This window comes from Cetorhinus maximus, chromosome 10 (genome assembly GCF_964194155.1).
Source record: "Cetorhinus maximus chromosome 10, sCetMax3.hap1.1, whole genome shotgun sequence".
NCBI classification, from domain to species: domain Eukaryota; kingdom Metazoa; phylum Chordata; class Chondrichthyes; order Lamniformes; family Cetorhinidae; genus Cetorhinus; species Cetorhinus maximus.
Genome location: NC_135888.1, coordinates 123833608 through 123860641, shown reverse-complemented (window position 1 = coordinate 123860641; position 27034 = coordinate 123833608). Strand labels below are relative to the sequence as shown.

The window sequence follows — 27034 nt, the reverse complement described above, 5'->3', positions numbered from 1 at the left end:
TACATAACTCTCAAACACTTTTCTCAATAAGTATTAATCTAAGTTATTCATTAAAGGTAACAATTAATCTAAAAGCTAAAAAATGCTGGACTGGGAGGTCTGCTTTCTTTTGTGGCGAGATAGAGAGAGAGAGAGAGAGAGTGTGAGTGTTAAAATGTTTCAGGTCATTCATCAGAACAGTTGAAAGGTCACGACCTGAAACGTTAACTCTTTCTCTCTCCACAGACGCTGAGCATTTTCAGCATTTTCTGCTTTTGTTTCAGATTTCCAGCATCTGCAGTATTATATATTTTTAAATTAACTTTGAAAGTCTGTATTACATTCATTATCATGTGGAAAAAGATTCTTCTAATTTCTAATTGCGTTTGAAACTTGTTTTTTTTTAAAAACTTGCACCTTCAAGTTCTGCTTATTGTCAAAGGAAAATAGTCTGCTTCCTTCTACCTTATCTCTGTACGTTTCATTATTCTAAAGACTCATATCACATCTTTTAGTTTTTTCTCAGTGAAGATAGGCTCAGGTAATTGAATATTTCTCTATAACAGTCTGAAACCTTCAGTTATCCTCATTGTTCACCTCTAAGATTATTCCAGTCTACTTATTCTTTTGCGTAACACACTTCAGATTTGCTCTCTCTAGTGACCTATGCAAAGCCATTATAAATGTTCTGATGTGGTATCCAGAACCACTCAGATGTGACCAACTCCATAATTTGCTTAATTGCTAACTACTTCATTCTGCTAGATAATTTTTGGATATGATCAGTCATCATACCAAATCCCTTTCCTTTCCCATCCATTCCAATGCATGCCATTTCACATTATTCCATGTTCCATCTGTATTGGCAATGCCAGATGCTGCATTGTGCTTCCATGATTTGAGGAGTCTATTTATTTATTTGTGTGGTTTTGGCTCTATCCTGTTTGTTTTTGGTCATCTGGTGCGCAGGACAAATCTATAGAGGACCAACTGATGGGCCAACTATTGGGTTTGGCCAAATCAGCCATCTACAGGTCCATGATTCCTCCAAATACTTGCATATGTTCAAAGCCATAATGTGCACCCAGGGGCCCATTCAACACAAGCATGCAGTATCTCAATGTGTTTCTTCCATGAAAAATGGGCATTGTTTTGTTTGGATTTCCCAGGCCCCATTATTTTGATTTAATTTTGATATTCTGTTAGTTTATTTTGTTTAAAATTAATTTGGCTGGACTACCATCCATAAAATTCAACTGGTAGTACCCCTTTATGGGGTTCTGGTGGGTTTTCAGGCTAACCCAATCCTGCCATTCTGCTGACCTCTTTCATGTTATACAAATGTTTCCAACCAGTTCCTATATATATTGCCTTAAATTTACTCGCACTGAATCTCCTCCACAAAGTAGGGAAACAGAAGTCGGGACTATTTTGGATCCCAATCTGATTAAAGTCAAGATTTTCATGTGGGTGAACTCTTAGTTAGTACAGCGACAGGCTTTCGATCCAATTAAAGATGGTGCGTGGTCTCTCGAAGTTGGAGGGCCAATCAGGGGCCTTCCAGACTCGAAAGCACCTGGCTGCGGGACAAGATAAGTAACTGGGAGGGTGCTTCAATAAGGAAGATGTCCTCTGAGTCAGTTTAAAAAATTTAACAGAAAAATACAAAAATCAACCAGTTCACCATTGTGGGAGATGGTGGGGGAGGGGTGGTGGGGGATGGCAGTGGGTGGGGAGTGAACCCCTGTATAGGGTGGCCTTTGGCTGTACTCCAACCCAGACAGGCCTGTAGGCCTGCCAGGTATGCCAACATCCCAGCCTACTGCAGGGTGCCCACTTCCAGACTGTTGATCAGCCCCCGCATCATTTTGGGAAACTGGAGGCCAACTGCAAGATTCCAGTCAGTCTCCATTACCTACACTTAACAAGGCTCTTAATGAGGCTGACTTCCTGCCCCTCCTTGTTGAAGTGGGTGGCCTTCCTAAAACCCAGAACCCACACTGGCCAAAATCAGGAATGGGGTGGGGAAGCCGGGAAGCCAACATACCGGATAGCCTCAACTTTCAGCCTCATCCACAGCGGCTCCAGACATCTGCAGGGCCTGAAAATTCAGCCCTTAGTGTATCTGCTAATTTTTAACCAATTTACTTAATAAGTATAATTCCTTCAAAATATTAGCACACTTCTATTTGCTTAACAACTGCTTATAGGCACTAGCAAATTGTCTACTTGTACTGCTAATGGCTTTCTTGATATGATTCACATATAGTGCAGGCATCAAATAATCTAGAGGACATTTCTGTGGAGCACCAGTGACTACTGCATCCTTGATACAGCATTTCCAACTATCACTGTCCTTTTCTGCTGACAAGTAGTTTCAGTCCAGGTAATCTGTAACCTTTTACCAAGAGACATAGGGTTGAATTTTCCCCTCACGATGTTGAGCAAACTTGCGCTGGGAGAACCAAATGGGAAGCATGTGTGGCCACAATTTTATACTTGCCAGGCCATTCACGCCATCTGTCATGTTCCCTGGGTCAGTAAAGGTGGCGGGCTATGACAACAACACTCAAGTAAAGTGACATTGGATTTGCTATTTAAATGCTTTCCCCAAATACAATTTTCCCTTTGATTGCTATTTTCATGGAGGAATGTGGTCTCCAGAAGGCTTTGGGGACCATGCCTAGTAAGTCGATTGTGAACCTTGTGATAAACCTGCTGTGGAATCATAAACCTTCTTGCCGACTTCAAATATTGTAACTAGATTCTGTATGATAGGTTAAACCAATTTTTAATGCAGCAATTGATCATAGAGCTCTGTCCTTAAAAGGTAAGTGACTATTAAATTGACCAGCAGTGTGTTTGTGTCGTATATGCATTAGTACAATTTACCCAGTGGATAAAGTCCTTTTCTGCATCCAGCAGTATGGAGAATCAGATCTTAATGTACATAGGGGACCTTGTGGTTTGATTTTCACATTGATTTAATGTCCTGACATCTGCTGAACTATTGAAACACTCTTCCAGTATTCATTAAGTACAGAACTAATGAGCAATATGATAGCACAGGCAAGTCTTTGAAATGCTCATGAAATATCAGCCTTTCAAAATCCCCTTTGAAAAATGTTGCCTCCTTACAAGTTTTCATACTTGCATTGAAAACATGCACTTAGCATCTCTTAGTCTTGTCCAAATAAACAAATAGACATTGAAAAAGCACTTCAAAGATAAACTTATTACAAGTTCATGAAACTTACACACAAAACTAGCAGTCCATTTGCAGCTGTGTAAACTACCCCCTACAGAGTTGAATCCATTATTGAGTCTTGGAGATCAGCCTGGCTTTCATAACGAGACCACCTGGCAAAACAGATGTCTGGCCATCTGTTCAGCCTGCTTTGTCAATACAGTTTCCAGTTGGAAGTTGAGGGATGGGTGAGGGGTGACAGCTAGAAGGCATAACAAACATGAACAAAACTGGGCCCATGTGCCAGTAAATGGAGGCATGCCTTTTAACCTGCCCACCTTAGCATCTGCCTGGCTCTGTTGCTGCATCAGACAGTGGTTGGGCCGACTCAAGCCTATATCCAACTCTCAGAGACCAAATTCCAGATGAACAGGCTGGCTTTCCAAAGTTGGAAACTTGAAGTCGCGAAATGGCCTGACTCATGCTTCCCGAACCGAAGATGATAATTCAGCCCATAATCTTCTTTATTAGCATTATGTGTAGAGCTTTGTTAAATGCCTTCTTGTGAATTATTGGCAATTTAATTATTGCTCAGTGATACATAAAATCCCTGATAGAACAAGGCTTTAAAGGTACATATAAAATTGCAAGGTTGTGCCACCCCTTTGAACTCTCACTTAAGTGTTTTTGATGCTATATAAGTCCACTTCATCCCTCCCTTAGCTTGTGGTATCTTTCACTCCATTACCTTTGGTAGTGATGCTCGAGATCCTGAGCTCTGAGTAGTCATGGTAAGCACAGTGGTAATTCCTAGACCAACACGTGCTGGTGCTGCATCCATATTAATCCAGAAGGAGACCCAGGACAGGATAACAATGAGCAGGCTCGGGATATACATCTGGATTAAGTAGTAACCCATCTGTCTCTCCAGGTGGAAACGTGCCTCTATACAAGTAAATTTCCCTGGATTTGGACAGAAAAGTTAATGTGATATTATTTAGATTAGTTAAAATACTATATCAATAAAGTCTTCAAACAATGTCTATACCTTTTCAAAAAACATTCATTGTGTTTCACAGAAACTTTGCACTGGCAGTAAGGCTGTTACCTTGAATCTGTATTTACCAGTTAACTACTAAAAGAATCAGAGGGGAGATGAGGAGAAATCTTTTGGCACATGAGTTATTACCTGGAACACATTGCCTGAAAGGTTGGCGGAAGCAGATTCAAAGTAACTTTCAAAAGGGAACTGTATGGATCCCCACAAATAGAAAGATTTGCAAGGGTATGGGGAAAGAGTGGTAGGGGGTGGAGGATGGGCAGAACAGTTCTTTTAAGGAGCTAGCAGCTCAATGGGCTAAGTAGCCTCCCCCTGTGCTGCATAATTCTATGATGCATCAAGCGATTATATCTTTGTCCAGTTTTTAAAGGGGTAATGCTCTGGCATTATTTATCAGTAGCACACCTCAAAAATCTGGAGATGTGCTTCCCAAGAATGATCGACAATGGCTAAAAAAGATCATGCACAGCCCATACCCAAACTTCCGACAGGCTTTTCCAGCAAGCATGTCTCCCTAGCAGCAGTGTGAAATTTGAAAACTACCTCTTTCAATACATTAACCCTCACTCATAGCTCTGTAATCCTGCTCAAGTAAGCATTATGTTTGTATTATTTATTAATGGTCCTTTGTTTTAATTCGTTAAAGGGATGTTGGCATCACAGGGGGGCTAACATTTACTGTTCATAGCTTATTGCCTTTGAGAAGGTGGTGGTGAGCCACCTTCTTAAACTGCTGCAGTCTATTGCAGCAGCCGGGCTCTCAAAGTTGGAGGGCCAATCAGAGGTCATCCAGCCCGAAAGAAGCAGCAGGCTGCAACAGGGGATAAGCAAGGGAAAGGGTGCTTCAAAAATGGTGGTGCTCTCTCTCTCCAACTTTTTAAAACTTAATTTAAAAAATGAATTTGCAGCCAGGCCACCATTACAGAGCAGCCTGCAGCAGCTCCTGCACCCGGGCAGATAGGGAGGGCTTCTGGGCCTGTCTGGAACTTTGGCCAAGTTGTCTGTCACTTGCAATTAAAGTGGCCCCATGCTTGTGGAGTCCTGGAGGCTGACTAAAAAATCCCAGTCAAACTCCTTTAACTGGCCTTAATATATTCTTAACGAGCCAGGTTGCCAACTGCTAGCAGGTGGGTAGCTCTGCCACCACCAGCCCTCTATCCCACCACGTCAGGATAGTGTGGAACTTGGAGAAGTTGGAGGCCGCAGTCTTCTCATGCTCCTGCTGCCCTTGTCCTTCTAGGTCGCAGACGAAGTGGGCTTGCGAACTGTTGCTGTAGAAGCCTTGGCAATTTGATGCAGTTTACCTTGTAGATGGCATGCATTGCAGCCACAGGCCACTAGAGGTGGAGAGAGTTACTGTTTAAGCTGCCAAATAAGTAGTTGATTTTGCTCTGAATGGTGTTGAGCTTCTTGACAGTTGTTGGAGTTGCACTCATCCAGGCAATTGGAGACTATTCCATCACATTCCTGACTTGTGCCTCGTAGATGGTGGAAAGGCTTTGGGGAGTCGGGGGTAAGATATTCATTGCAGAATTCAAAGCCTCTCACCTGCTCTTGTGTGCACTGATCCAGTTAATTTTCTAGTCAATGGTGACCCCAAGGTGTTGATGGTGGAGGATTCAGGAATGACAATGCAACTGAATGTTAAGGAGACTCTATTTTTGGAGATGGTCATTGGCTGGCATGTTACTTGCTGGTCATCAGCCCACACATGACTTTGTCCATATCTCACTGTATGCACGCATGTTTAATTATCGGAGTATTTGCGAATGGAACTGAACATTGAACAAACAATTTATTATATAGAGACGTTGTTACCTGCCCTCTAAAGATTTTACTTCTATCTGATTGTTAAACTAAACTAATGCCTTTTTCAGTACGTGTCAAATTAAAAAGAAAGCAATTCAAAAACCACATACACATGCCGCAAAGACCGAGTTATGTTAAAAATGTGTATAAAGAGCAACTATTAAAAACATAACATCTGCTGTTCCCCCAAATCAATCACCTTGTAAGCAGAGCAAATACATTTGCGCAGCAAGTGATTGATCACTGATTTCCACACAGACAACAGCACTCCTGTTGCCTCTGGAACCTTCGATGTAAAATTGTGATCTTTAGTTAGCAAAATACAGCACATGCGGCAAGTGTAGAAATCTGCAGAATGTTGTGCTACATCATTTGGGTACTGACAAAGTACTCTCCATCACCTTGAGTGCTAAAACAAAGGACGGCAATGTAACAGATACAGAAACAATGCTGAATAATGATTGAAGGCAAGTCATCTGCCTTTTGTTTTATTCACTGAGTTCCATGTCCAATTGTCACAGACAGAATGAATGTGTTCTCTAACTTCCCATGATCAGTATGTTTTGAGTGAACGTGGTGTGATTTTTTTTAAACCCCTTTAGAGTATGTATTTCAATTAAATAATTTCTGCAGCAAGCTTTTTAAGAGTTTAAACACAAAAGTTTATTTATTCTCACACACTTAACCCAAATTAAACACAACATTTCACATGCACATTCTCATGCACACATACAAAGATTAGATACAGGTGGAGGTCATGTACTTTTACAGATTAAAGTTATCTCAGTCTCTGATTACAGCCTCCAGTCTCCCACGTGGCAAGCCTGTAGTTTCTTGGATTGTTTCAATGCTTTAAAGTTGAAGCGAGGGTCTTGTAAGGCATAGGATTTTCAGCAGGCCATGAGAGTCAAATTTCTAGGAGGTTGGTTCTCAGGTGAATTTGAAATTAGAACAGGTTGGGGAATCCTTTTCTCTGTTGGGATCCCCTACTTTCCAGGTATTGCTCTTAATTACCTTGACTGCTTGATGACTTGCATCTCATTCGTGTTATGGTTTTCTGACCACTCACCTGTTGGTTTGATGGCTTTCTGGTGGAACTACCCATGAACAGCTTTCACTGATTTTTAAAAGCAGACATTAAATATGGTTATTTCACCATGTGACTTTTCACAAGAAGTCCCTTCCACGTAAGGAGATGTTCATGTTGATCCCAACATCCTGTGTTGTGGTTTAACACTTTTGAGATTCACCCAGTCTAGTTCAGATGGGGAGAACTCTCATGATACATTGGAAGGTTGATAGTGTCCATTCACTTCCATCTGCCACCAAATGAGTTTTGATCTCCCCCTTTTGTTCAGTATGAAACAGAAAGACAGGCTGTTTGGAAATTCTATAGTACTTTTGTGTTGACCCATCCTTAACAAACAGCTGTGTGAATTCGCCAGATGACTGGGAATGTCATTATTGGGACTTGGTACTGACTGTAGCTCAAATGCCAAAGGTCACATGATTTGCTACTGCCATTTTAATAGACTGTTTGTGTCCAGTTTTTAAAAAGTATTGACTGAAAGTTCATAATAAGCATGGTGTCATGCCCCAATGTAAGTTACACTATAATATTTGTTATGCATTGGGAGTCTGCTGTGGGAAAAATAATAGAAATAGCAATAGAGAATTGTCTCAATTCATTAATTTGGACAGGTAAAACTTATTGGTCACAGTGTACTCAGAACAGCTAACATTGAGTCATGCAGTGTTAAGTGCTTATGCACTATTTTTGTGAAGGTAAATTTTACCATGGTCACTGCTCTATATTGTAGTGTCTTGCACTGTATCATGGTGACAAAGGGTGGAATCTTTCATTGTGAACAGCAGGACTGGGATTGCCCGACACATCTGCTTGTGGGCGAGATGGCTGGCTACACATAATCAGGTGGCGGCCAGCTAATTAGCTAGTCATAGTCAAGAAGTGCGGCAAACCTTGAAGTGGGGACAAGCAGAAAGTCAACGACCCCATTGTTTCCTATTGGGATTGAAGGGTGCACACCATGTTTAAAGGGCACCCAGACAGGTATTCACTCCCACAAAGCCAGAAACATCTTCAATGCTGTCTGAGAGCTTTTGGGAACTGAAACTGCTGCCATCCCCTCACCATATGCTACCTGGACCCCTGAAGCTGCAGTCGCCACCCCGCCCAACCTGTTGATCGCAATCACCTATGTCCAAGCGCAGACAACGAATGGCCCCGCAGTTCAGTGACGCTCCCTGCAGTTTCTCCTTGAGACCATCCTGGAATAGTGGGAGATACTGTTTCTCAGGGATGGCAGCAGGAGGCTCTCCTGCTTGACCAAGACAGCCTCAACGGAAGTTGCAGCACGGGTTTGTAGCGGGTCTACACCAGAACCTGGGTCCGGTGCAAAGGATGAATGATCTGCTACATTCTGCAAGGATAAGTGGCACTTTGTATTCACTGCAAGCTGGCACTCATAAGGGCATCAAGCAATGTAAATGAACAAGTCCAGATGGATGCTGGATAGGATTTTGGGTTGTAGAGCTCAGCATTAGATGGAACATGTGGATTGAATGTGAGACAGCCACTTCATGCTCTGAAAGTTTTACCAGCAATAGAACAATGTGTGTTTGTGTGTGTGTGTTGTACTTGCTAGGGAGGATACATGTGATAGACATGCATGATCATTATACGGTTATGGACCCATTGGGATGACATTGAATCCTCTTTCTCCAGAAGACAGACAATCGCAAAACCTGAAGGAAATGCGAAGACTGGAGGGGGTCCTCCCTCAGTCCCCAACTTCAGAGTCTTGACCCTCACTGAGGCAGTGGCTTCAGAACTGGCTGGGGTGGAACATGGGCATTCCTGCCTTCCACCAGCTCCACCCCAGAGGTGATGATATCAGGGACTCAGGGGAAGCACAGACACATCACTCCCACCCCACCAGAACAGGGAATTTCACCTCGGTGGGTACACATTCTAGATTAGGCTTGGGGTCACAATCTGGTGAGCACATCATCAACATGTCCCTACAGCTGATGGCAGGATGTGAGAGTTGCTGGAGACTAGGCCATACTGAGCCCTGTGCAGATGATATGTCTCTGGAATCGGCCATAAGAGACCTGATGGAGATGCAGAGACAGGCAAAGACAAAAAATGGAGGAGTCTGTCCAAGTTCTGATTGCTGTCATTGCCCTGGTATGTGAGCACTTGGCTTCCTCCATGAAGAGCTAGTTCCAGCAGTCAGATAGGTGCACAGATCTGCATACCATTGCTCTCAACATGAGTGCAGTGCAGCAGTGGCTAGATGAGAGTTGGATGAGGCACCTCAAGTTCCCTCCAGGTGCCCCTAGGAGTCAGGGAGGTGCCATTGCGCACCTAGGACATCATCTTAGGGAGCTCTAAAGGTGTGGTGCAGATCCTTCTCCCCTCTGCCACTGATCCCATCGTCTCCAGCAGGTGAAGTCACGAGATCTTCAGCAGGCTGGAGCCCTGATAGGCCTTGGACCACCAGAGGATGGTCGCCAAGGTAATCTTAGGCAACAGGACATAGCGCCCAGCAGGGTGCCTCCACTGTGGATGTCAGGGTTCCACCTAGGCATAGTGATAGGACGTGAAAACTGAAAATATTGTAAATGCCACCTTTTTGGCATTAGGGGGAGGTGATGGCATAGTGGTATTGTTGCTGGACCAGTAATCCAGAGACCAAGGGTAATGTTTTGGGGACCCAGGTTCCAATCCCACCATGGCAGATGGTGGAATTTGAATTCAATAAAAATCTGGAATTAAAAGTCTAATGATGACCATGAAACCATTGTCAATTGTTGTAAAAACCCATCTGGTTCACTAATGCCCTTTAGGGAAGGAAATCTGGCTTCCTTACCTGGTCTGGCCAACATGTGACTCCAGACCCACAGCAATGTGGTTGACTCTTAGATGCCCTCCGAAATGGCCTAGCAAGCAACTCAGTTGTAACAAACCACTGCAAAGACAAAAAAGGAATGAAACCGAACGGACCACCTGGCATCGGCCTAGGCACCGGACATGACAATGGCAATCTCAGCCCTGTCAACCCTGCAAATATCTTACTAACATCTGGGGGCTAGTGCCAAAATTGAGAGAGCTGTCCCACAGGCTAGTCAAGCAACAGCCTGATATAGTCATCCTCACAGAATCATACCTTACAGATAATGTCCCAGACACCAGCATCACCAACCCTGGGTTATGTCCTGTCCCACCTGCAGGACAGACCCAGCAGAGGTGGTGGCACAGTGGTATACAGTCAGGAGGAAGTTTCCCTGGGAGCCCCCAACATCGACTCTGGACCCCATGAAGTCTCTCGGCATCAGGTCAAACATGGGCAAGAAAACCTCCTGCTGATTACCACGTACCGTCCTCCCTCAGCTGATGAAGCAGTATTCCTCCATGCTGAACATCACTTGGAGGAAGCACTGAGGGTGGCAAGGTGCAGAACATACTCTGGGTGGGGGACTTCAATGTCCATCACCAAGAGTAGCTCGGTAGCACTTCTACTGACCGAGCCCTAAATGACATAACTGCTAGACTGGATCTGTGGCAGGTGGAGAGGGAACCAGCAAGAGGGAAAAATATACTTTACCTCATCCTCACCAACCTGCCTGCTGCAGATGCATCTGTCCATGACAGTATCGGTAGGAGCGACCACCGCACAGTCATGGTGGAGATGAAGTCCCGCCTTCACAATGAGGATACCTTCCATCGTGTTGTGTGGCACTACTATCGTGCTAAATGGGATAGATTTTGAACAGATCTAGCAACTCAAGACTGGGCATCCATGAGGCACTGTGGGCCATCAGCAGCAGAATTGTACTCGAACACAATCTGTAACCTCATGGCCCAGCATATCCCCCACTCTACCATTACCATCAAGCCAGGGGATCAACCCTGGTTCAATGAAGAGTGCAGGAGGGCATGCCAGGAGCAGCACCAGGCATATCTAAAAATGAGATGTCAACCTGGTGAAGCTATAACACAGGACTACTTATGTGCCAAACAGCAGCAAGTGATAGACAGAGCGAATGATCCCACAATCAACGGATCAGATCTAAGCTCTGCAGTCCTGCAACATCCAGTCATGAATGGTGGTGGACAATTAAACAACTCACTGGAGGAGCAGGCTCCACAAATAGCCCCATCCTTAATGATGGAGGAGCCCAGCACAGCAGTGCAAAAGATAAGGCTGAAGCATTTGCTACAATCTTCAGCCAGAAGTGTCGAGTGGATGATCCATCTCGACCTCCTCCAGAGGTCCCCAGCATCACAGATGACAGCCTTCAGCCAATTCGATTCACTCAACGTGATATCAAGAAATGACTGAAGGCACTGGATACTGCAAAGGCTATGGGGCCTGATTATATTCCAGCAATAGTACTGAAGACCTGTGCTCCAGACCTTTCCATGCCCCTAGCCAAGCTGCTCCTGTATAGCTACAACACTGGCATCTACCTGGCTATGTGGAAAATTGCCCAGGTATGTCCTGCACACAAAAAGCAGGACAAATCTAACCTGACCAATTACTGCCCCATCAGTCTACTCTTGATCATCCGTAAAGTAATGGAAGGGGTCATCAACAGTGCTATCAAGTGGCACTTGCTTAGCAATAACCTGCTCACTGGTGCCCAGTTTGGGTTCCGCCAGGGCCACTCTGCTCCTGGCCTCAGTACTGCCTTGGTTCAAACATGGACAAAGGAGCTGAATTCCCGAGGTGAGTTGGGAGCGACTGCTCTTGACACCAAGGCAGCATTTGACAGAGCATGGCATCAAGGAGCACTAGCAAAACTGGAGTCAATGGGAACCAAAGGGAAAACTCTCTGCTGGTTGGAGACATGCTAGCACAAAGCAAGATGGTTATAATTGTTGGAGGTCAATCATCTCAATTCCAGGACATCACTGCAGGAGTTCCTCAGGATAGTGTCCCACGCCCAACCATCTTCAGCTGCTTCATCAATGACCTTTCTTCCATTATAAGGTCAGAAGTGGGGATGTTCGCTGATGCTTGCATAATGTTCAGCACCATTCACGACTCCTCAGATACTGAAGCAGCCCATGTCCAAATGTAGCAAGACCTGGACAATATCCAGGCTTGGGCTGACAAGTGGCAAGTAACAATCGCGCCACACAAGTGTCAGGCAATGACCATCTCCAACAAGAGAGACCTAACCATCACCCCTTGATGTTCAATGGCATTACCATCACTGAATCCCCCACTATCAACATCCTGGGGGTTACCATTGACCAGAAACTGAATAGCCTAGCCATATAAATACTGTGGCTACAAGAGCAGGTCAGAGGCTAGGAATCGTGTGACAAGTAACTTACCTCCTGAATCCCCAAAGCCTGTCCACCATCTAAAAGGCACAAGTCAGGAGTGTAATGGAACACTCCCCACTTGCCTGGATGAGTGCAGATCCCACAGCACTGAAGAAGCTGGACACCGTCCAGGACAGAGCAGTCTGCTTGATTGGCACCACATCCACAAACTTTCACTCCCTCCACTACCAACGCACAGTAGCAGCAGTGTGTACCATCTACAAGATGCACTGCAGGAATTCACCAAGGCTCCTTAGACAGCACCTTCCAAACCCATGACCACTACCACCTAGAAGGACAAGGGCAGCAGATAAATGGGAGCCCCAACACCTGGAAGTTCCCCTCCAAGTCACTGACCATCCTGACTTGGAAATATATCGCCGTTCCTTCACTGTCGCTGGGTCAAAATCCTGGAACTCGCTTCTTCACAGTGTACCCACACCACATGGACTGCAGCAGTTCAAGAAGGCAGCTCACCACCACCTTCTCAAGGGCAACTAGGGATGGGCAATAAATGTTGGCCGAGCCAGTGAAGCCCACATCCTGTGAATGAATTTTTAAAAAAAATGTCTGTAATTTGAACGTCTCCGAAGGCCCAGGTGGAGGCCAAGCGCAAACTGCAGAAGGAGCGGAACAAAATCCAAGCAACCCACCCACCCGCCTCATCAAAACATTACCTGCTCCTCCTGGGGACGAGTTTGCGGATCCACATCGGACTCTTTAGTCCCCTAAGGTCTGACAACCCCGGAGTGGCAGAAAGTCACCCTCAGTCCCAAGGGACTGCCGAAGAAGGGGAAGAAAATATTGCAGGTGTAAGCATGGTAGAGTTCGTTGCAAGGCATTGCCAGCATTTGGAGGGAGGGTATCAGTGAGACATGTGTGACTCCCTTCAAAATCACATGTGCATGGAGTTGCCAAGGGAGCATGGATATGGGCTTGCTCGTGCCAAAAGCCTGTAGCATATTTTCCTTCTAGGTGTCAGAGGTCATAGGAACCAGTTTTCTGGTACTGCTGGCACTACCACCAGCCTCATTTTGGCTGGAATCTGGTTGCAATGAGATGTCACGGGCCTGACTGCCATGTCGCTCCATCACTCTGGCGTCTGCAGCCGCACCATCCACTGCCTCATGAACATCAGCTTCTTCATCTTCCTCCTTGTCAGAAAAGGCATCCAGCTTCTACATCTCCCAGTCTGCAAACTCCTCATGCCTTTACTCTGTGAGGTTATACAGGGCGCAGCAGGCCACAATGACCCTGGAGACTGATGCGTACTGCAGTGCTCCACCCGAGTGGTCCAGGCAGTGGAACCTCATCTTCAGCAGTCCAATGGTCTGCTCTATTTCCGTCCTTGTTGGGGCATGGTTGGTATTGTACCTCTCCTCTGGTGGGCTTTGCAGGTTCCGCACCAGGGTCATGAGCCAGGTCTCCTGTGGATGTGCCCTGTTACCCAGGAGCCACCCCTGCAGCTGCTAATAGGGAGAAAACAGTTGTGACACCTGAGTGAGGATGTGAGAGCTCCCTGGGAAGCATGTGCACATTTGAAGGATTCGATTCTGGTGGTCACAGACCAGCTGCACATTAAGAGAGTGAAAGCCCTTTTGGTTTATGAATGCTGCTGGCTGTTCCCAGGTAGCTCTCAGCACCCATGTGTGCAATCAATTGCCCCTGGTACCTGTGAAAATCCAGCGATGGCAGCGAAACCCACAGCTCTGGCTGCCTGGCTCAGAGTCTGTGGTGAATCTCACAAATTCATTGGCCCCTTCTGAATACTGCATTGGTGATCTCCCTGATGCATTTGTGAGTGGTTGCCAGGGAGATCCCACATATGGGCCCGGGGAGCCCCGGAGAGACCTGCAGGTGTACAAATTTAATGCCATGGTGACTTTTAAAGCTACCAGCATTCGATTGCCTTCTACCCAATAGGACATAAGTCTTCCTCAAGGAGCTGACATGGGTGAATGACAGAATCCTGCGACAATCCAAGCAGCCTCCTGCAGGTCGTTCCACCGCCTGCGGTATATTCGATTGTGCGCCAATGTTCGATGTTGCACTGGCCTCTGGTTGACTGTCTGTTGCTGTTCTGACCTTTGCTGTGCCTGTCCATGGTCTACTCTCCACTGGTTCCACTGCAGCTGCACCATAGCTGGCAAAAGTACTGGGTGCACTTGACCCATCTTTTCTGCTTGAGGTGATCTGTGAACAAAGTGCAGGCAATGATCTGATCAGCACAGTTTTTGAGGTCTTCCCTCCTCAGCATTTTGGGCTAACAGGAAGCCCTATACTTAGCATTGGTCACACCCTGATCTCCACCCACCCCACTGTGGTCTATTCCATTCTCGAGGTTCACTGCAGAGAGCCTGTCAATACATCCATGTGTGGGGAAACTGGACCAGTGACCCTGGAACTGGGCGCCATGACTCTGCACCCTCCTTCAATCACTATTGCCTTTCCCTCTATCATCATTGACCCTCACTCCGACATCCTTGCTTTGTCTTTAGCAACCTTCGACCATCCCCTTATCACCCCTGGCCAGCTATCAGTGACCCTCGAGCTTCCCCTTGGCAGTGGAACTTCCACCACTTCTCCCCCACCACACCCTTCCCCCACCATCTATCATCCTTGACCTTCCCACCATTACCCTCGACTCTCAGGACCTTGCCAAACACCTTCCTCGTATAAGCCTTATTCTCCTCACAATCATGCTCGATCTATGGTCTTCCAAAATCGACCTTCTCTGTATAGCCCAGCTTCCTCCATCTCTCCTCGACGAGACTTCATAGGGCTGCCACTTCCCTCTCTCCCTCCTTCAGCTAGCAGGAAGCTCTCCTTCATCACTTTCTCTTCTCCTTCACCCGATGTGGCAGGAATATTAGCTGAATGTTACCCACAGGTCATACAGCAATTGTACTGTGTTGAGGGTAACCATAGAGATGAGAACATACTTATCCATGCTTCTCATCCATTTAGCTAATTATTAGGGAGTCCCTTTAGTTGGCCCATTGTGCACAGGAACTCTACCCACCCAAAATGACCCTCCTCCCACTTCATATGATCGTACATGGTGCATGTTACATTCCAAACCCGCTCCACCACGTTCTACCCTTTCCCTGTCACCCACAGGCTTCCTGTCCCCTCCTTCCCACCCCAGCCCCCCCCAAATTGGACTTGACCCATCCAACAAGCACTTTTTTCCCCTTTATTACCCTTGAACATCCCCCAGTTACCCTGGATCCTATAACCATCAACCTCCACATACCATCTCTCCCCGCTGTGCCTACACCCATGATCATCCCAGTGCCTACTCTGACCCTGAACACTCCCACTATCAGCCCCACTTCTTTTGCTCACTTCTGTGACCCTCCCCATTAGATCTTCCAATACTGGACCTGACCCCCTACTGAATTCCACTCCCCCTCTGACTGAGTCTGTTCTCTCTGCCACCCAGCACCCTCAATTCAACCCATAGGACCCCACCATTGATAGTCCTAAAAGGCAGGGTCAGTGCTATCACTCACCCAACATACTTGTCCACCCACCCCCCCAACAACAGGACCACTACACCCATAATGCTAGGCCTTACTTCCACATGTCCCTGCACCTTCCCTCAATCAGCCATGCCCTATTCCCCTTTAACTGCTGTCACCTGATCTCAATAATCACCTCCAGTCATTGAACAAAGCTCCCCATAGAGGGGAAAGCAGCCCCTACTCACTCCAAATCCAGCAGGAAGGCTACCTCACCTGCTGCACGCCGCATTTAAGTGGCTGTGAATCTGAAGATATATATTTCTCGTTTGCGGATTATTTATTTGGAGAGGTGCACTTCATTCTGGCAAGGTTGCCTTTTAATGAGCATGCGTGACATGCAAATGTATTCAAAATGACTTCCCAATGCTGTAATATGCCCTTAAGGGAGAACAGCATGCCATCACTAGAAGGGAAGTATGTCATGTGATCCAGCCTCAGTTTCACTTTGGCCTGTGAGCAGAACACAACACACACAGCTCTGCCGATGTCTTCAAGTTTTCTATCCATGTATATGTTCTCATGTGTCTAGTTTAAACAAATGAACCCACAATGTGTTTACACAATCCCTTATGAGTGATTGGTGCTTTTATATCATTATAAAAACATGACACCCAACTCTTGCTGTCAGGAAGCTAGAACTGTCGTAAATCACTCGAGAGCTTAAAACTGTAGTTTCCTCCTGCCATTGGGAAGCTGACTTTTGGTCTCCTGCACAATTATATTCTCCCACCCGCCTTGCTTCCCACTCCTGGGAGCATCACAAGATTCCGCCCAATGATACTAGTTATAAAACTGACCTGTATTGTAGTGCTTTGTGCAGTCTCTTAAATCCTTTTCCTCTTTGAGAATAAACTGTGGTAAAGTTAATCCATCAGCTACCTGTACAGCTTTATCATCCCATTGAAATATCAGATCGTTCATTGTGTATCCGACTGAAGGACAGAAGAGGGAAAGAAATCTCAGTGCATTTGAATAACCAGTACAGAAACCTCATACTGGACTACTAGACATTTGTAAATTCCCACAAGATTCCAAAAATAGCCAGAAATATGGCTATTTCCCTCTGTGCCATTTTCATTTATCTGTTGATAGATTTCTATAAACCTGTAGTATTTTACTGCATTTATTGCAGCCAATTATAGGGGCAGGAAAACAATTAGGGACAAATTAACAGTTCCCTGAGATGCTACAAAGAATTGTAATAAGCAGGAGTTGGAAATAGAAGATGACTCATTCAAATGGAGCTTCCTAAAAGGCTCCTGTAACCTAAAGGTAAGTCACTCATGAACACAGTTGTTCTTCTCGAGAGGCAGAACTTTGGTGTAAATGGCGGGAAAGTCATTGAAGACCCAAGCCACATGTACTCACCATCATTTGCATGTGGTGGGGTGGGCAATATTTTGTGTGACAATATTTTTCCCCCCAAAGGTGACTGAGGAAAACGCCAATGGTCATATTCAGGGGCAGGATTTTGGCGACAGCTCTCCCTGCCCATTATCTCTGTTGGTCAAAATTGGCCAAAGTTAGGATAATAAGGGGTGGGCAATAAACGCTGGCCTTGCCAGTGACACTCACATCCCATGGACAAATAAAAAGAAATCAGGAAGCAAAGCCAGGTCGGTGTCTCTGGAGGAGTTTGGTGCTTCCTTACCCACCAACCATCGGATTGTTTGTTATACAGGGTTGCCTCCAGCATTGGATCATTAAAGCATTAGATATGAATGACAGACAGAAACAACAACAGAAATAAGGAACAAAAGCAGATAACAACAGAAAATTTAAATTTACAAAAGTGGGTAATAAAATATACTACACCTCCCCCCCAAGTCTTTATCCCATGGATATGGAGTTACACTAGTTATTAGTCTTATGCATTTACCTTGTTGTTGCTGTCTTAATGTTATTCTAATGTTATTGCTATCACTGTATTAGCATTATTACAACATTCTCACTGCCCCATCTCTCCCTTCTTGTCCTTGAAGTTAGAGGTTCAGGCAGTCTGGAGGCCTTGTAACCCTTCCACATTTTCTTCACTGTTCTGTCAGGGGAGTGGTAGGTTCAGTTGGTTTTGGTTCTTGCTGTTAGCTTGGAGGTTGGACTGGCATTTGGGTATCCTTTCATTTTTTTCTTCCATTGCTTTATGTTGAACCACGCCTGGCCAGTTTGGCTGTAGCGTTGGTCTATGATTGCTGTTGCTCTTGATAATTTTTTGCTGGGTGGACGAACATGCTATTGGGCTCCATGGTGCTACTTTTTCTTCATTCTCCATGTGGGGCGCCTCAAAGTCCTCTGAGGCTGAGGAAGAGCTTTCCTGTGGTGGAAAGATGGTTTAGTGGAATGCTCACCTCTTGTGCTCGGAGAGTGGTGAGAGATTGCTTACCAGGTTCCAGCATCCCTTGTGGTTATGGCATGCTGGCTGGAAGTTGCGGTGTGTGCACAGTAGTTGATGTGTCAACCTGCTGTACCATCATTGTAGTTGGAGGTAGAGGCTTCTCAGACTATTGATTATTCTCTGGTACCACTTCCACTGGAGGTGCCATGGTAATCTTGTGGGTGGTAGATTTGCCTGATCATTACAGATTCACAGAATTTTAACAGCACAGAAGGAGGCCATTTGGCCCATCGAGTCTGCACCGGCTCTCCAAATAAGCATTATGACCTACTGCCATCACCTTGCCTTTTCCCCACACCCCTGCACCTTGTTTCTATTCAAATAATCATCCAATGCCTTCTTGAAAGCCTCGATTGAACTTGCCTCCACCACACTTCCAGGCGGTGCATTCCAGACCCGAGCCACACATTGTGAGAAAACATTTTTTTTCTCACGTCACATTTGCTTTTTTTGCAAATCACTTTAAATCTGTGCCCTCTTATTCTTGATCCTTTTACGAGTGGGGACAGCTTCTCTCTATCTACTCTGACCAGCCCCCCTCATGATTTTGAACATGTCGATTAAATCTCTTCTTAGCTTTCTTCTCTCCAAGGAGAACAGAACCTACTTCCTCAATCTATCCTCAGAGCAGAAGTTTCTCACCCCTGGAACTTCCCAGGACCTGGAATGATAATGGACCAACCTGCTCTGCGAAAAGAGGAGGGATCAAAGGTGGAATGAGTCTGAATAATCTTTAGTGTTTTAGTACTCCTGACCATGCTGTTCTGGCTGGCTAATGGCAGTAGTCTTTATAACCTCCGCCATCTGGAGGAGATGCTGTGCAATGCAGGCATCTCTGCACTGGGGAGCGAAAGGCTGGTTGCAGATGTACATCAGCTCAAAGATATATGTTTGCTGCCGTACCTCTGTGGCTCCAGGATTATGCTGATGACTGGGAGTTGGATTCCCCCTGCCCCATAAAGTGGAGTGCCTTTTGTTCGAAGCCAGTGGTCTTTGAGCCATGGTTCCTTGTCTGACAGGACTGTCACGCTGGCAGCTGAATCTAATTTAAAATTTGTTAGATGACCATTTACCAGGATGTCAGCATTCCAAAATGAAGAACCACAGTTTTTTTTCCCTCAACCAAGAAGCATGGCGGCGTGTCTTCTGGGTTTTCAGTCTCGACCTTGTGGATGGCCTTTGGGCTGCGTGTTCCTGGGGTTTTGACTTGCACGGTTTACCAAAGTGTCCCTGTCTGTTGCAGTGGAAGCATTGGGCTGTGCTTGCAGGACATTGATCTCTCCTGTGAGGGCACTTCGCACCGCAATGCTGGCAAGGTCACTCCGCTGGGCGGTTCAGGAATTGCTTTCCCCGACTTAGATCGGCCCTGTGCTTTGAGACCTGATAAGCTGGACTGAGGGCTGGCTTCTGCCCCAGGTTGTATTCTCACCTCTTTAGGGAGTTGTCCTGTATTGCTTACATAGCTCAGACAGTCTAACTATCTGGATTGCCTTGTCCAGGATTAGATCACCTTTTGCTTGTAGGAGGTCAGAGGGTGAATTGTCGACAACACCCACCATTATTCTGTCTCTGATGAGTTTAGACTTTAAATCTCCACATTCACATCCTTCTGCCCTCCTATAGAGATTATTTATGAACTAATCAACTAGTTTCCCAGGCAGTTGACTCTCTTATTGAATTTGGCTCTCATCAATATTTTGTTGGATCGCAAGTTGAAATAAATGTCAAGAATTTTAGAACCTCATCAGATTACTCATTAATATCCTGTCATGCAATGATGTCATCTGCAATTGGCCCTATTAAGTAAAGAAGTGTGTTTACTTGCTCTTATTCTGACCTGTTATTTAAACCAGAAGCGATGCTGTATCTTAAAAAATCTTTTCCTCAAAAGAGCCCAATCTTGTGACTGGCTTGGGCCTTGGGTGAGTCCAAGTGGAGCTGAATGTGTGGAACAGTGATCCATGTTAAAGATATTTAAAGTGTGCGTACAGCGTTAAGAGCTTATAGGCTTTCAAGACGGTGTCGCTGCTCAATGTAGTACAAAGGATTTCCCACGCTTGTCAATTTTGGCAGGCTCTGTGAATGGTGGCAACATACTTCTGGAAGAAATTTTTTTTATAATGGCTGCATGGGTCAGCTGTCTGCTAATTTATTTCCTTCAGCGATTCACTGTGGCTAGTAGTGAGGCATTTAAATTCAACGCAGGCTTGCTGATTCACAAATCAGATAGTTACAAGAGGCCAAATAATTTAATTAATCATGTTTTCTTTTTTGAACTTAGAAGCCAAATGTTGAGACTCAGAGTCGGTGATTGGGTTTCGCGATGAGTTTCGTTCAAACAGTGCTTGTGACTCTGGATTAGTAAAATGGGGTTCTTTGATCCAGCTGCAGCCTGGACCTAAAAAGATTTATCTCACCTTTGCAGGCTCTGGACTCTACATGCTGAAACCAGACTTCCAAGGGAGATTCAATGGAGTCTTCTGCTGCAGTAAAATCTTTGCTTTTAGCTTCCAGGCTCTTTTCTCTGGAGCTTTTACCTCGTGAATTTTCTCAGCTTCTCCAGTTTCAATTGGGAGCTTCTTTCAGGTCAGAATTTCTGTTGAAGGTTCTTTTTCTTGGTCTTTGAGCATTTCTGTGAGGCTGAGGGTTTTTGAACCCCAGCTGCCACCATGTTGGGGCGTTTATTACAGAACATGACTTTTAAATAAGTTCATAGTCTTCTGTGTGTTAACGGCAATTATTTAGCAACTACTTGTAACCAAATACATATTTACTGCAAAGGGTACAGGCAAGTAGCTATATCCACATCTAGGTCTTAACACGTCTCTGCTCGACATCACACTGACCCTAGGTCTGGGTCATGTGTCTTCTTACATCACTGTGTTGGCAGTAATGTACCCAGTCCCACGTTAACCCTGTAAGTGCCAGATCCTTATTCTACCATAAAGAACATAATACAATAACAGAAGAGAGTAACGACAAAGCAACAAAAAAGAGAATAACACCACAGTAACTGGATAATAGAAGACAATAACTGAGGAGAGTAATCATAGAGGAAAAATAAAGACCGAGAATAGTAATCCCAGAGTGGAGTGACACCACAGTTAACACAGAAAAGAGTAACGACAAAGAATAACAGAGTATGACAGAGGGCAGCAAATACAATGCCAATAGTTGAGATGAACAAGGAGAATTAGACAGTAAAACATACACAAAATAATAGGGGCAGCACAGAATGGAATCTCCTCCATCTAATGGTTTTAGTAGTTATGTGCACCAGAAACCAACAATGGATGCTATGAAGTATAGAGAGTAACACAATTAGAGAGCAGCATACCACCAAAAGCAGCAATGCAGAAATGCAGAGAACTGTAACGAGGGAAAATACAGGTAGTGTCTCAAAACCAGCAACCTCAGGTCCAAGTCTGTGCCAGATTTCGGAACTTGCCAGTCGGAGAAAAAAAAAAAATCGGAACCTTAATTCAACTCATCGGAGACACATGAAATCAAGTGAATACATTTCTTTGAATTAAAGTTTGAAAACAATATATAATAGTGAAGAAATAACATTTGAAAAGAAAAAAATGATAAGGTTAGCAGGGCTAACTCGCGGGCTGTGTTGGATTCAAAGTATATGGGCATGCTAGTGAAGCCAGCAGAGAACCACAGCTTCCTGTATGTGCGGAAATGCACCCTATCAGTTATTTCAAAGAATTTCAAGCACAGTGCATGGAGTGGATCTCATCGGCTAATGGCCAAATCAAGAACCCTTGGCCTGTTTTACCTTTGTTGTGTGTTCGGGCCAGGTGGATCAGGCCAAGCTGAGTAGGGTGGAGTCAAGGGTCGTTTGGACCACTCTTGAGGGCAGGAAAAAACTGGCGCATGAAGCTGATAGCTAGTCTGGCATGCCACCTTACAAATGCAGCATGTGGTGAATTGTCCCAGTGAGTTATTGTGCTCATTTAATAACAATTAAAAATTGATGCATGGCAGCTTATAGAAATGTTCGGTTTTCAGACAGCTGGACTTGAGACACTGTACCTGTAGCTGGAGGAATTACTGAGTGCAACAGCAAACAAAAGTAATAATTAGAGAGGGAGTGCATTGGCGGCAATGGAACCCTTTGATTTCGGACACTTAAGATTCTGCTTTACGTACTGCTAGGTCCGATGTGTCTTTAAATGCAGAGCAAATTTTCCACTACAGCAAGCAGTCTCAGTGCCTTAGTAACTGCAAAATTAGGAGCGAACCCAGTGTTATACCAAGCAATAGTTTTCAATTTCCCCATTGGCCATTCATTTGCCTCTCTATGGGGTTGCCTATTTAATGAAAATTAAGTTTCAATTTAGGGGCATATGCTTTGGTGGGGATCCCTTCCCACTATGAACAGGCATCAGGCTTCCCAAACAGGTCCCTTACGAGTAAAGGTCGGAGCAGGATTTTCTCTCATCAGCCTAGTCTTGGATGAATGTATAACAAATAAAATAAAATGCAACAGTCACAGAACATGATAAGAAACAAAAGCAGAACAAGAGTTCAATGTCAGAGTAGCTATAAATGGTAATAATTATAAAGGGAATAACAGCAGTGGGTAGGTACAGAATAATTGCAAAGGCTAATGATAGTGTCAACTGTGGCTCAGTTGGGAACACTCTCACCTTTGATTTACAAGGTTCTGCATTCAAGTCCCACTCCAGGGCTTGAGCACAAAAACCAAGGCTGACGTTCCATTACAGTACTGATGGAGTGCTGCACTGTTGGAGGTATTGTCTTTTGGGTGACATGTTAACCGAGGCGCCAGTTGGTTGGATGTAAAAGACCCCATTGCACTATTTCAAAGAGGAGCAGGGAATTTACCAGTGTCCTGGCCAATATCCCTCAATCAACATCACAAAAACAGATTAGCTGATCATTATCACATTGCTATTTGTGGGAGTTTGCCAAACGCAAATGGTTTTCTACATTACAACAGTGACTACACTTCAAAAAAGTACTTCATTGGCTGTAAAGCACTTTGAGACCACCAATTGTTGTGAGGAAAGCTATACAAATGTAAGTCTTTATGTTTTTAAGTATAATAAAGACAGAAGATGACCACATAGAATTACAATTATCTCACATAATAACAGGATTAAAAATAAAATATAGAAATTACTGTGATAGCATACTAATTTCTAGCTTCAAGTTTACATTACAGTGCCAGTTAGCCCATCACAACTGTTCATATAGCATTTGTCTTGTCTGCTATTTCAAGTGAGATATTAACCCACTTATTTTAAACAGGTCAATGCTCTTTTAAAATAATGAGCAAAAGGGATGTCATTCAATGGCATGTTCATAGGTTAGTATCACAAAAGTCTGGCTTGTTGCAACAGAAAGCATTAGGCACTGAGAGGACAATAAGGAACACAATAATTAAAGAAAAGTACAGACATTTACAATGGAGCTTCCCACACAGGGAAAGAATATAAAGAATAATTGAGGATAACCATACATAATAATGGTAGAGACTGTCTACAACAAGGGCCTGCAACACATGAAAGTAACTGGAAATGAGTAAGAAAGGATAAGTTGCCCAGCATGTTCCTCCAAATAAAAAGCTGGTACCATATCAGTAAAAACATCTGTGAAACTTTCAGGTCATCACAAACACTCGGCTGATTCATGAATGTCCTTTCGGGAAGAAAATCTGGCCTTCTTGCCCAGTCTTGTCCATACGTGACTCCATTCTCACACCAACATGGTTGACTCTAAACTGCCCTCTGAAGTGGCCAAGCAAGTTACTCAGTAGTATCAAACTAGCGGACAACTAGGAGTTTTTACTTGGAGCTGGTGTACTTGGTCACCACCTTTGTCCCTTCCAACACTTGACCAGTTTCCCAGGCAGCAGCAGGCACACGGCAGTCTGGATCTCCCGGGAGCTGATGGCGCTGCGCTTGTTGTAATGGGCCAGGTGGGAAGACTCACCCATGATGCGCTCGAAAATATCGTTCAAGAACGAGTTCATGATGCTCATGGCCTTGGAGAAGATGCTGGTGTCAGGGTGAACCTGCTTCATCACTTTGTAGGTGTAGATGGAGTAACTCTCCTTCCTCGAACTTCACCGCTTCTTGCCACCCTTTGCTGCTGGTTTCTTGGCTCCCTTCTTGGGAGCTGGCTTCTTCTCATCAACCATCTTCAGTTTCAGACAGTGGACAGTAAATGGCCTTGTTAACCCAGTTGGCTGTAGCTGCTCTCACCTGATTCCATTCTTAGCTATCTAACCATAGGGAAAGAATCACTTGCAATGGCTTCTTCTCCTGCTCCCTCTGGTGTTCCCCAAGGATCAATCCTTGGCCCCCTCCTTTTTTTCATCTGCATGCTACCCCTCAAAGGCATCATCCAAAAGCAGAGTTAGTTTGCACATGTATGCAGCTGACACCCAGCTCTACCTCATCACCATGTTTGCCTACTCCACCACGATTGCTAAATTATTAGACAGCTTATCAGACATCCACTACCGGATGAGCAGAAATTCTCTCCAAATATATATTGGGAAATCCTCACTCCAAACCCTGTTCCCTAGCTTCTGACTCCATCCCTGTCCCTGGCAATAGTCTAAGACTAAAACAGTCTCTTCGGAACATTGGTGTCATATTTGACCCCAGTACGACCTGCCAGCCACATATTCACACCATCAGGATTGTGCAACTTTGAAATTCTCTACCTCAGAAGGTGGTGGAGATGGAGTCATTGGATATTTTTAAGGCGGAAGTAGATAGATTCTTGTTAGGCAAGGGAATAAAAGATTATCAGGGGTAGATGGGAATGTGGAATTTGAAACACAAACAGATCAGCCATGATCTTATTGAATGGTTGGAGCAGGCTCGAGGGGAAGAATGGCTTACGTCTGCTCCTATTTTGTATGTTTGTATCACTAAGATCATCTATTTTCACCTCCATAATATCACCCAACTTCATTCCTCTCTTAGTTCATCTGCTGCTGAAACCCTCATTGATGCCTTTGTTGCCACTAGACCTAACAATCCTAATCTACTCCTGGCTGGTCTTCCATGTTCTACTCTCCAAAATTCAGCTTTCTGTCTTAACTCGCATCAAGTGCCATTCCCTTACCACCCTTGTGCTCACTGACCTAAACTGGATCCTTGTCAAGCAACATCTTCATGTTAAAATAATCATCTGTGTTTTCAAATCCTTCCATGGCCTCACCCCTACCTCTGGAATCTCTTCAAGCACCACAACCCTCTAATATATCTGCATTCATGTAACGCTGGTCTCTTGAGCGTTCTCCAATTTTAATTATTCCATCATTGGTCTTCCGTTGTCTGGACCTCAAGCTCTGGAATAACATCTCTTCACCTCACATTCAGCCTTTAAGACAATCCTTAAAACCCATTCCCTTTGACCAAGCTTTTGGTCATCAAACCTAATATTGCCTTATGTGGCTTGATGTCATACTTTATTTTATAATGCATCTGTGGGGCACCTTGGGATATTTTATTAAGTTAAAAACCTGCTGTGTTGTTGCTCTTGTTAACAAATCCCAAGACTGAATTTTAAAAAAAGTTTTAAGTATAACCTTTGAGGATGAGTCATACAGACTTGAAATTTTCTCTCTCCACAGATGCTGCCAGGCCTGCTGAGTTTTTCCAGTATTTTCTGTTTTTATTTCAGATTTCCAGCATCCTACAGTATTTTTCTTTTATTTAAGTATGAGCAGCTGTGTTACACTGAATGGGATCACAGATTCAGGGTTTTATGCATAATTAGCTAATCTCAGCTGGGGCAGTTACTGCCAATACAGTAATTAGCTCTGGCATTTCTCGGTTAGGCAGAGAAAATTGGCTCCTGGTAACTGTTTAAAAACATCTGCTGGGCATGGATAAGATGGACATCTGGTGAAGCAGCATTGGGCTCAGCTATTATTTCCCTATGGCCAACAGTTGCTGTCTAGTTCAAAGTATTTGGCTCTCATGGAACCAACTCCAGTGGTAATGTAATAGTGAAGGAGACAATTCGTGAAACCAGGAGAGGGGAAAGAGTTATAAAACAGGGTAACAACTGAAGAATAAGTGGCAGCCAAGAACAGAGCAACAGAACAGTGAATAACAGAGAACAACAAGGAGGTCAGTAGCATCCAAGGCTAATGGATGGAAAATAAAAGATAGCAATCATTATAATAGAAACCACAGTGATCCTGATTGTAACACCAAGTGTAGCAACAACAGAACTAGCAACCAGACAAATCAGTCACAACCCCCAATAAGTAACAAAGTACAAGGAACACCAGGGGGTAGCAACAACACAATAATAACATGACAGCAAGGGATGCTAAATACTGGGAGTTAACACATTCAAAACAGAGCATCATCATGGATAATACTAAATAGATCCAAGTCAGACGATGAAGTACGAACAAGACACAATTATTTTCCTTGATAGGCATGTTCGTAAACTGCAGATCTCTGCCTCTTAACTACTACCCCAGTAACCCAGGGGGTTTCTCTCTATATGCTCTTTTAAATAAAAAATAAACCAATAAAATAAACAAATTAACAAACCAGCAGCCCCTTAAAGGGGCACTATAACAAAGGACAAAACTTTAAAGGAAACTTATCTCCTTAAATTAAAATATCATTCCCAGGACCGGCAATGCACTCCAGGCCCTACAGTGGCCACCAGTCACGGAATACCCTCTATTTATAGACACTTTTGAGGC

The 27034-nt window shown here is 44.5% G+C and overlaps 1 protein-coding gene across 1 annotated transcript in view; it reads right to left on the bottom strand.

The window, feature by feature from the left end:
- glra1 (glycine receptor, alpha 1) overlaps positions 1-27034 on the bottom strand; it is a 149549-nt gene that overhangs the window by 48411 nt on the left and 74104 nt on the right. Inside the window, exons 6-7 of the mRNA XM_078549715.1 lie at positions 16721-16855; positions 3915-4129 (exon numbers count right to left, since the gene is read on the bottom strand). Coding sequence (XP_078405841.1) covers positions 3915-4129; positions 16721-16855 — 350 coding nt within the window. The remainder of the gene's footprint in view (positions 1-3914; positions 4130-16720; positions 16856-27034) is intronic.